The 12,211-nt window shown below is 39.6% G+C and overlaps 1 protein-coding gene across 5 annotated transcripts in view; it reads right to left on the bottom strand.

Moving 5' to 3' along the window:
- Positions 1-12,211, bottom strand: part of shank3a (SH3 and multiple ankyrin repeat domains 3a) — a 241,451-nt gene that overhangs the window by 99,310 nt on the left and 129,930 nt on the right. For all 5 annotated transcript variants that reach the window (XR_010804539.1, XM_066685384.1, XM_066685385.1 and 2 more), the window contains 2 exons: positions 11,112-11,178; positions 7,046-7,379 (listed from right to left, as the gene is read on the bottom strand). Coding sequence is in view for 4 of the 5 variants with exons in the window: in XM_066685384.1 (XP_066541481.1) it covers positions 7,046-7,379; positions 11,112-11,178 (401 nt within the window). In the remaining variant the exon portion in view is untranslated. The remainder of the gene's footprint in view (positions 1-7,045; positions 7,380-11,111; positions 11,179-12,211) is intronic.

Raw genomic sequence — 12,211 nt, 5'->3', positions numbered from 1 at the left:
ATCTTTTCTTCATCCTCTTTGTAAAAAGATATTAGGAAGATAGTAAAAATCTGTTGTTCTATATAAAAAGGGTGTTGACGGCTTCTCCACTGGCTTTTGGAATGAAAGAAAGTTTCAGACGATGAATACCGTTCGCAAGTTTGTCTCTACGACCGGCCAACTATGGGTTAGTGAACATCCTATTGACACTTGCCTTGTGTCTGCAGTGGCGTTGTCCAGAGCCTCGGTGCCTAAGTGCAGAGTGCAGATGCATGCATTGTCATAAAAATGCACAGCGCTGTAACTGACCAGTGTAGGCTGCTTAATTCACTGTGCATTCTGCTCACAGTGCTCCAGAAACCTCCTGCACCTAAGGATTTCTAATGCCCCAAAGGAGCTGCTGAACTTAGCCCCTCTGACAGCAGGCTATAAGACTCATGATACTGTAGGTATGAGTTTGCATGCCCACTGACAAGATTGGCTGACTCAGTTCTCTTTACCCAAGCTGTGCTGGGCTATGCTACTGGAGGTGCCTTTAATTCCCGCAGCCAAAGAAGCTATAGAACACCAATCCTCCCTCGCAGAGTTGCCAAAGCTACATCGTGCTGACCAGTCACAGGATTTCGTCACGCCCTCCTCTTCCTTCACCGGTTGCTGCTGATACACTTTGGCCAATGATGAAGTTCCTTTATGCGTCGCATCCGGACTTACTGAGAAGATATGTTTTCAGATCCGTGACTCCTCAGTACTATGTCGACAGGCTAGAGACTGCAGTTTTGTCGTTGGTCACATTTAAGTTCCTGCCCAAGGGTCACCAGAGGAAGTCAGTCCTCTCTTGGACAAAGGAGACATAGTGGTGGTAGAGACTAGTGTTCACACAGAGGGTTCTGCTCAGTAATTTTTGTTGTTTCAAAATAGCATAACAGTTTGAGGCTAATTTTAACATCACAGTTGTTCTTCACGTGGTGTGGAGGCTTACTTCTACACTGCAATCTCACTTGAACACAGATGCTTCCTCTAGTTTGCTTTTCAGTACAGGGTATTCCTGTTCTGCCATTCAGCCCTGTACTTGCACCAAATGTCTTCACAAGATGTGTGCGAATGACCTTTCAATTCACTTCAGTTTTATTTATACAGTGCTTTTCATAATGAATTCAGTCAAAAATCAGATTTACAGAGATCCCAGTACAAGCCTCCTTTGAGCAAGCCAAGGGCAACAGTGGCAAGTAGAACTCACTCTGAGCGAGAGGAAGAGCCTTATGGGTAGGGTTGCCAAATTCTGGGAAAATTGGGAAATTTACCATGAGAATTAACAGGAATTAACGAGTAATTATGGGAATGAACAGGAATTAATGGGCATTTGTGGTAATTAACAGGAATTAATGGGAATAAAATCTTACATATAGTTGGTAAAAAATATACTGAAGCATAATCTTGGCTAAAATAATTAGATGTGGTACAAAAACAGTTGAATATCCCAGGAACAATCCCAGGCACATGACACAGAAGGGCTACTGAGACTACCCCCCTGGCACTGTTCATTCCTCCATCACATGTACAGCATATGTCCAGATGATTTCTAGAAACCTGACATTCACCACTACTGAAAGCACATATTTTGACTAATTTATTGACAGTAATAGCATTGAAACATTTAAACAACTATTAAATCAAGGTGTAATCTCACAATTGCTTGCTATCTGGTAAATCAGAAAAGCTCAATGAGCAATTTCATTTAAGAATTTAATTTAAGTTTACCAAAGCTAGCAGGCTAGCAAGAGGTTAGCTTACCACGGTTAGCATAGGCTAGCTACCTAGCTACCTACCCTCAATGGGTTTCTGTAACCAATGATTAATAATTATTATTTATTTAACATTTTGAAGACTTTTAGCTTTAGTGATTTTATTTAACAGAAGAATGCCACATGCATCAACTATGACATCACAGGTGTCATAATAAGTTGTATTGTTATGCCTTCATGTCTGCTTTTGACAAAAAAAATTGTACATTGATAATAGTGTATGATACCGTTCCTTTAAATTATGCAATATTTCCTATTAATTCCAAAAAATTCACATTAAATCCCAAATGTTCCCAAAATTTCCATGGAAAGTTTACATTTCTGAATATATCCAAAGTTCCAAAGCTAAAGTTCCCATGGAAAGATACTGGTAATTTACTGGAAATTTACCACAAATTTTCCACCATAAAATATTGGCCTTGTCCCTGCTTATGGCATTAGTTGCATTTAGGGGCCCCAAAGTGGCGATGCCAGCCATAGCTTCCACTTCTGTAATCACTGACACCTGAGGCTCAGTGGGAATATAATATGACCCTTTACGCGTAAATACTCCTGTGGTCTCATCTCAGTGGTTGCATTCCCTTAAAAAAAGTCTTATTTTTAGTAATAACATTAGCCAGATGATTACATTAATTAATGTTTGTCTAAGCTAAAAAAATAATGTGGAGAATAACACTATGATAACATAATGATTAATATTATTATTAATTAATGACAATAATAATATAATTAATGTAACCAAATATTAATCAAATACAATAATAGTAAACAATATTATAAACATTATATTTATAAACAGTTGAAGGTAAACACAAATTCTATTATCATTTTTTTATTACTATTATTATTAATTATTATTAATTGCAGTAGTAGTATCACCCTGTATAATTTCCATTACAGAAAACCTGTTCTTTTTTTTTTATTCTGACCTTTTCATAAAAACATTAAACAGGAGGTTCTATAAGTCACAGAACATTTTTTGCTCCAGGCAGGTTCTTTCTAAAAGCTCTGAGCTAAAACTGAACAATAGACAGAGGTGTTTGGAGGGAGAGGAGAAGAGAGAGAGAGAGAGAGAGAGAGAGAGAGAGAGAGAGAGAGAGAGAGAGAGAGAGAGAGAGAGAGTATGGATGGGGGATGTTAAAGATGATATTGACCTAGTAACCATCCGCTCAGTCTTTAAAAGCCAATAGACAATCAGCCCCTTTCCTACCACTGCTTCCTCTACCTCACTGCTCTCACTGCTCGCTCTGTCTCTCTAGCAGGGAGTGGTGGCCTGAGTCTCAGTGATATCCTGAGGGTGGAATCCATCATAGAGGGTTCCAGACTGAACGAGTGCTCTTTCAGACTGACACCTCATTTACCTGGCCTGCACAAACAAAATGGATTTCCTTTTCTCGTCAATAAATCACTCCATTCTCTCTCTCTCTCTCTCTCTCTCTCTCTCTCTCTCTCTCTCTCTCTCTCTCTCTCTCTCTCTCTCTCTCTAAACGGAGCTCATAAATTGGCAGTGTAATGAAACAGCAGAAATGAAGTAAGGCTTGTGGCCCTCATGTCTCCAGGAGAAGAGCAGCTGCGACTGTGAGAGATGAAGCTTTTGGTGTCAGAGGAGCCTATGTTACCACCTCACCAGGCAGAGCAGAGGGAATTTTTTTTTCTCACTTTGATGGTACACATCTAAATCATATTTTGCTTCACTCATGCTTCCAGTTTAACAGTGATATGTAGCTACATTTATTAATGGAGTAATTTATTTTCTGCTTAAAAAACAAATCTGAAATCTGACAGGGCTTCACCTCCTTCAAAGCTATGTGACCTCCAACTGACTGTGGTCATGTTCTGCAGTAAGTCACTGACAAACACTGGAAGTAAAATGGGCTGTAACTGAAGAGCTCAGATAAAGGGATTTCTTTCATTTTCAGTTTTCTATATTCTATATGTTTTGCATTCTTCCACATTCCCATAATTCACTTCATATTTATTTCTCTGTTTACAAGAGCTTCCCCCTCTGTTGCAAACCATATTATGATTTATCACGTCCTTCTCTTACGACACCACGTGTTCTGTCAGTCACTGACTAGACCCAAACCAGAGGGTTCTTGTGATCTGTATAATCTTAAGAAACGCTGGTCCGAAAGTGGGGTTTGGGAAGGGTGTACCATGCCCTATATAAACAATCATACCTCAAACATCTTCTGCTTACAACCCAGTGTGTCCTGACTCAATGCTTTTCCATGACGTCAAACAACGTTGGGTGGTCTAAATTCCCAACGGTCATAGAATACTAACCATCAATTTCTAATACACATGATTTTGGGATAATATAGTCAAACGGCTCATTTTTTAAAGAAGTTCCCATACATTACCCCAGCAGTTATTATACAGCTTGCTTAAAAAGGGTCCACAAGCATAATATTTCAATAATTAAACAATTCTGATGTAACATTAACATTCAATTATTATATTCATTCATTGATGGTCTGTAACCGCTTACACAGTTCAGGGTCGCACTGGGTCTGGAACCTGCCCAGAATCACGGGAACACACCCTGGAGAGGGCACCAGTCCTTCTGAATGAATGTGGTTTCAATTCCCTATGAAGTTAGCCTCGGGTCACTGTCTGTGAGGAGTTTGGTGTGTTCTCCCTGTGTCTGCATGGCTTTCCTCTGGCTGCTCCGGTTCCTGGCAGGTGGATAGGCTTTGTAATATTGTCCATAGGTGTGAGTGTGTGAGAGAGTGTGTGATGCCCTGAAATGGACTGGTGCCCTCTCCAGAGTGTGTTCCTGCCTAATGACCTATAATTCCAGGCAAGCTCTAGACCCACCAAGACCCTGAAGAAGATGTAGCTGTAACAGATAATGAATTAATGAATAAATGTAGCCTTCAAATATACATTAACCACACAGAAGTAAGGCAAAAGCCTCAGTGATGGAGACAGGAAATATGTTTTCTGCATGGCAATGGTGGACAGTAAAATTAATCTTTTTTTTTTTTTGGATGGCACCATCTATTCAGGGTTCAAATTTGCCTTCCTGTAATGTCACTGTCATTAGAGGTCAGGCAGTAAATTGCCAATAAGACAGACACAAGCACTGTATGTTGATGACCCCGCTGATCCTGGTAAATTTGGAAATGTTTGGAAGACCAAGCATGCAATAGCCTCACACCTGACTGCGGGCAGGAAGTAAGTGGGCGGGGTTGACGATGCCATTAATTACACACTCCCCTGGTCTCCACAGTTACCTTGGGGAGAGACAGGTGGACACAGCTAGAAACAGGGCAGATGACCAGAGAGAGAAAATGGGTGTGCATGCGCATATGTGTGTGTGTGTGGAGTGGGGGGGGCATATATGAGAAATAGAGAGAGAGAGAGAGAGAGAGAGAGAGAGAGAATATGATGGGCAATGTGATATTATTGCAGAGGGACTGACCCCAGGGGCAGAAGTTTCAGCTCAAACAGTGACCACCTCATTTATTAACACAAAAACACACACACACACAGGGCCACACACCCTTCACTGCTTGGCCTTGGATAATAGGCACCAGTAGTGATGATTATGAGGGGACAGGATATCAGTGCGTACTGACAGATGGACAACTAGGACAGAACACAGCAAACACTTACACCCCTTAGGACCTCAGTGTGTGTGTGTGTGTGCGTGTGTGTGTGTGTGTAGTATGAATGGTTGTGTAAGAAAAATGTTTGAGACGCATGCTCACAAACAACTAGGCACAGATACAGAGACACACAAATACGAGAGAGAGAGAGAGAGAGAGAGAGAACTGTTGTTTTAAGTGCCTTTGTCTTTCACAATGCCAGTAACGTTAAACCAGAAATCAACAGTTATGCATAATGCATGAAGAAAAATAGTCAGCTGGGTCAAAGCCTGAAAAAACTAGACTGTCAAAGGTGACATGGACCTCCGAGGCAATAATATCCACTAACATCCACGCTAACTCCTTGAATAATTCAAAGCACTTGTTATTTACATAAGATGTGCTATGAAGAGCTTGAATTTGCAATAAAACCATTTCATTCCCTCTTGCTGAAATAACAAACACTTATAAAGTGCGATGCCCACTCAATTCCGAAATTATGTCAATCTCCCTAACTGTAATCCTACAGCAATAAATACAAATATGAGACTGAGGTAGATACTGCAGCAGAATTCAATAAGAATGCAATGTAAGTCTCAGTCACAGATCTATCCCACAATGCCCTGAAGTTCAAAGGCAGAGAGCACGGCTGTCTCATCTGAATATATATTAAATATTTCAACAACATTATAAATAGGAAGAAATGTACATGGCTTCATGTATCTCCTGTGTCTCAATTACAGCATTCACAAATTCATCTTACGAAGATATTGAATATTTCATCAAGGTGGGGTGGACACCAGGGATCGTTTAAGAACATTTCTATGGATGTGTTTAAAAACACTGCGAAATTTCATTCCAGCAGCTTACACGTCTAAAGTCTGGAATCACTCATTAGTTCAATGTTACATACAACAATAGCATAAACATTTAGATTTACTTATTATAATATTTAAACTAGTTATTTGAATTTTGCTTTAATTTTCAACAATTATTTAATTTTTTTAAATTAAAAATGTAAACAATAATTACTACAACTGGCCTCACCATCTTTTTTTACATTCTTTGGGCAATTGGTGTTTTTTGTTTGTTTGTTTGTTTGTTTTCACACAACAATTTTAAAGAACAGATACGTTTACAGTTACATTTACAGATGCAGTTTATTATTAACCATGATTTTAATTTTATTTACATTTTAGCTTATGTTTAAAAGGTCTACGGATAATACTGCAATGAACTTGAATCAGTTCATCTGTGGTATGAGGCTAAATAGTGGTAATAGGATAAGGATACCTGGCGTGCATTTATGACGAATGATAAACAAGATATGTTTTAAGTTAAGTTACTGACATTAGTTTCATATTAAATTTATTATAACCCTAGACACTACATAGCTCCCTTAGTTACACTTTAACTCAATTTCAGTATAACCTATGATCAGCTCTGTTCATCACTTTTTATGCAGATAAAATCAGACTTTTAAACAGCTCCTTACAAATTTTTGGAAAAATTGTATCGTTAATTATAGACTGAAAATATCTATTTCAAACTTTCCAGTGGGGATTCCAAACTTTTGAAGAGCAGTGTAATCATAGGCTTGGAGGAGTGAATAGTGTGGTTCAGTAACTTGGTTATTATAAAATCAGGCTGTGTTAAGGTGCGGATGCTCACCTGAGGCGTCCGCGGCTGTGGGCGTGTGTGTGAGGGTGCCTTCGTAGGGTGTGTGGGTCGGGCTCCTCTGTGACACGGTGCAGGGAAGGGGAGCGAGAGTGTGAAGAGCGAGAGCTCCCAGTGCTTTGTAGACTGCCATCTGCCACCTCTCCTCCAGGGGGCGCTAGAGGGGGCAGACTACGCAGAGAGGGCACGGGCGAGTGGGCAGGGCCGACATCTGCCCCGTTAAGGTTGTTGTCAGAGGCTGAGCGAAGCAGCGAGCGTGATGATGTCAGAGTCCCGCCTCCAGTCACGCGCCGGCGGTTTGTGTAGGAGGGCGTTTCCCTGAAAGGCACTGAAACAGAAGATGGCAGGCGACATTCAAATACAAATAGCTGTGTAACATACTTCTATCTCTTTTACAGAAAACACTGAGGCAATTTAGATCTTGCATTAACGCTAGCTTCATGACTAAGAGGATATCTTGTTACATTTTTTTTACATTTTCAGTTAAATAATGTGATCAAGGGTGTGACCAAATGCAAGTCAATGTTATTTTCCACAATAAAACAAAACACATCAAAACAGGACAAAATTCTGCAGTCCTTTCTGTTACAGTTTGAATCAAAAAGCTTGGCTTGAATGCTTCCATCGGCCGAGTGCAGGAAACACTTGCTGTGGAGATAACACACATCTTGCTCCTCAATATTAATCAGTTCACCTGCTACTCAGTGATCAACATTCGCATTTCAACTTATCTGAGTGCATGTGCATATAAACATATTCCTTTTACACTTGTGCTGAATGAGGTTAAATTCCTGAATGTGGTCTGAGTGACTCAATCATAAATCAATCACAATGACAGCGTGTTTATCTGTTCAGGGGAAATCACTTGAAACTCTTGCTGACTGAGGGCATCAGACCTGTCTTTCAAGAAAGCTGAATATAATGGAAGCTTCACTGAATTACTGCTTTTAAAAACGGAGGAACACACAGCAGAACAATTTTGTATACACCATCATGACAGAACCCTGATGTGTAAGAGAACATCACAGTAAATATCTCCTGTGAGTCAACTAAGAGAAGGGGATTATAACAAGGGATAGCTCTGAAAGAAAAAACAAAAAAACTCAACCCCGTTTAGCACTGGACATTAAATTAAAACCAGAAGTCGAAGTCGAGTGGCCTTGCTTTGTAGCTGATTAGTTTTGCATGCATCATTAGCACTAGGTGTAGTTATATACCTTGTCCTCTGAGCAAAAATACTGTTTGTACCTTAAGCACTGCTTTACATTTGCTTTCTAAACCACTCAAGGAAAGGCTGCAGCAAATGCAGTGGTCGGTAAGTCACTGCATGACAACATGCATAAAACATAGAACTTGCAACACAGCTTAACATAATAGCAATGTTCCTGTGTGATTATGAATTACCATCTCGCTGCATAGAAAATTCATGTGCTTTTACTGGTGGCAATTCCAGTAAACGTCGAGTGAACTGAAGCTCCCGCTCTCTCTCTCTCTCTCTCTCTCTCTCTCTCTCTCCTGACTGAAAACCTGTGAGTCAAACTATGAGTCACCCAATAAAAGCAGTTTTTAAGTACAGTACATTTTGTGTGCTTACCCTGCCAATCACCACAGTACTTTAATGTACTTTTACATCACTGTTTTTTTCAGTCTGAAGATATCTGCTGTGTTCTGCAGCTAAATTTAGTTTCTCCACAGCAAATGAAATACCATTCCTTAAAATGAAGCCCATCATTTACTTTCTTTGTGATAAAACATTAGAAAACTTTCTAAAATCTTCTTATATACTCAGTGTTCATTTTCATACTAATCTGCTTTAACTTTATTATATTCACACCATGTGCGTGTTCTAAAGATGTAGGTTGCTTGGTAATTTATGAACCCAAGAGATTGCCCTTGGTTTCCATGCGTACTAATAACACTGCAGAGAAAACAGATTTATCCACCATGAACTAACACTTAGAATCTTATTACTGCCACTCTTAAACGATAGCATATATAATCAATTAGCTTCAGTTCTTTTACTCACTTTGGTGTGGTACAATGTGAATATTTTATTTTTGCAGAGTTAAATTCCACCCTGTCCACCAGCAATAATCTTCCATTTCTCTTTTACACTCAGTGAGATAGAAATAGCCTGCAATGTGTGTGTTACATAATACTTCATATGCTTATCAAGTGACCTACTAGAAGGCACATTCAAACAGTGCTTTAATAACGGCCACAGCAAGCATAGGGTGTAGCTGTAGGATTGGAATAATGGAAATTGAGTGGCTGCTGGTAGACAGAGAGTGGGGTGGGCCCTGTGTTAAGCTCTAATGGATTGGCATAAGGTGTTTTACATCTTATCTTGTGTATGATTGTTATTATTTCCCCTTTTTTTACATAGCTACTTTTTCTGCATAAGTTGCATTAAACAAAAACATCCTTGCAACTTTATCAGGCAACATTAAAACATACTCTGTACTTTAAAAATAAATGTACACCAAGTACAGTACTGTGCAAAAGCAAGAGACCATCATTCAGTTATTTACTTTTCTGTTAAAATAGCCATGACTGACAAGTTACTTTGTTTTTTTTCTGTAGATATATCTGGCATGATTAAAAATCAAATAATCCACACGCATAAAAATGGGTCAAATATAACTAAATAACTAAGAAAAATGAGATGAACAACAATATATCAGATGTGCAAATTAAATAAAGAAACTGCTGTTATCCTTAAAAAAAATTGCCATCAGAAAACTAGATGTGTTTGGGATTGTTTGACTGTGAGAAACAACCATTTTCTAAGACTAAGACTTTTGGAAGTGTGAAAGCAAATCTCCTGATGTGAACCGAAGCAAGTCAGTAATCAGAAGATATTTCTAATGCTTTTATGCATTTATCTATTAAATATATATTTCTCTTTTTTCCAATCATCAAATTCAAAATGTTAAAATGTCAAAAGTTGAGTTTGTCAATTAAAACACTTTGTTATTTAAAGAAATGTTCCAGAGAATTAACCAGTCACCGGTTTCTTTTTGTTATTACATCTTACAAACAATCTCAATTTCGACAACTGTTTGTGTCAAATTACTGTTTGTAAGTTAAAGAATGAATCTTCCCCGAAACAAAGAGTATACAGTATAGCACCAAAGAAGAGAAGTTCTGCTATCTGAATTCTGTAGTGAGGTCTCTTGAGGCCAAATAAGAAGTGAAGACATCCACTCAAGGCCTCTCTCTGTAAAATGGGTTTAAATCTTCCTCTCCTCTTGCCATCCATTCTCTGTGAAAAGGCCAAATGTCCAATCACACACAGAGACCCCTCACTCACACTCACTCCCTCTCTCACTTACACTCACTCTGTCTCTCCCTCTGTGTGTGCGTGTGTCTCTCTCTCTTTCTCCCTCTCTCTCACCCCTCTATCCATGGAGGAAGTAGAGAAAGAGAGAAAATTAGAGATTGAAAGTGCCACGAAATAAGATACAGGGCGAGTGAAGAAGAGAAAGGGGTGAGGAGTGTAACATCAATAAATTCTAATGATGAAACACCATCTTCCCCCTCTGAAAGGCGACTTGTAAGGCTTGGCCATTTTTCCAGTGTGTTTTAGCCTCAGTTTAGCGGATAAGCTATAGGAGTGTTTGGTTGGGTTCTCACTTGCTAACATCTGTCTGAGCCTGGGGAGGTGAATGTAGCTTCAGCCCTGCACGCTAACGGAGGTGACCATTCAGTGGCTGCTGTGAGGTGGCTGCTGGAGGAGGAGCATCAGTGTTAACTCAGAATGTGATGCTACATTATGATATATGTAAATATTATAACCTGTGGTAAAAATACTACGCAACGTTCCTTTAAGTCACATCCCAAAGATTATCTTACAGTACTATCTTACAGTCCAGCACTGGTGGTTCGATTCTCGGGCTCGATTCCTGGCAAATGCATAACAGCAGTTTTGAGGCCTGTTAGCTGAGTGTGGTGCTAATAACGCCAAAGTCACAGGTTCGATCCCTCATTGTGTGAAACTCTTTTTATTGAATTTCCACCTGAGATCTACCAATTATATGAAAAAAGTCTGCTTACTCACCAACATCTGATGCTTTGTGAACTTTTATAATTTCTGCCAGGTCAAAGTTTCCAGCTATGATAGCCACCTAAAGTGACGAAAAGGGAAAAATCAGTAAATGAGGCAGTTATGCTGCTGTCTTCAATTAGCATCTGATTTCTCTAAACATGGCCACCCACATAGTCATATGATCACACCCGTAATGAGGTTGCATAACACTCAAACTGCACAATGCTGTGGATATAATGCATCATTATCAACTAAAATACTGCACACTGGGACATAGGTTAAGAGCGAGCAACTGTAGACACAGCTTGAGTTTACTGTTGGTATGGAAACATGGCATAGTCACACTAATGATACATAAATCAGTGATACAATTAACATTCTGCCTAACTCTGACTCTCCCTCCCTTCCTCTCTCTCTGGGCCCTCTCTGTTGTTCTGTCTGAACACGAGGGCTAATTAGCTTTTCTTCGTTAAAGGGCTACATCTGACTTTGACAGCTGTCTAATGGCTCCTCTGCTGGGTTATGCAGCAGCGCCATGTTGCTCCCCCCCTCTTCTCCCTCCCTATGTACAAACAAATTAACTTTGATCTGCTCGAGAAATCTGTGTCAGTGTCGATTGGAGCAGGAGTTCAAGCAGGGAGCCGTGTGTGCCGTGCCTGAAGTGACACATAGAAACATGAATATGCTTCTGGCATGTGCAGCTTCATACAGCACTCACATGCCAGTCCACTGAGCAGTGAAGTGTTTGATGGGTACACTTTGCTCTTAATGCTACTGTTGTCAGCGACAGTTTGAAATTTTTCACTTCTTGGGTTATTTGAAAAAAGTTGATCACATTTAACGAAACCTACCCAGGCACAAGACCAAATGCAGCCATAACTGGTCCAGTAACTTTAAAAGTGATACATGTAAATGGTCTTCATAGCAGTCTTGTTTAATAGCAGTCCAAGTTCTCAGATAAACCTCTAAATATTCAGTTCCTCAGAAAATAATACAATTTCAGTCACTCTTTCCTGATGTCTGGATAATTCTGAAGGCTACAATAAGACCTTCACTTCTTAGCAAGCAGTAGAGCCCAAAGATTTCAACTGTTTTCCATCATCAGCTTCAGA

This window comes from Hoplias malabaricus, chromosome 11 (assembly GCF_029633855.1).
Source record: "Hoplias malabaricus isolate fHopMal1 chromosome 11, fHopMal1.hap1, whole genome shotgun sequence".
Taxonomy (NCBI): domain Eukaryota; kingdom Metazoa; phylum Chordata; class Actinopteri; order Characiformes; family Erythrinidae; genus Hoplias; species Hoplias malabaricus.
Note: the sequence above shows the minus strand (reverse complement) of the source record. Positions and strands in the feature narration are given on the sequence as shown.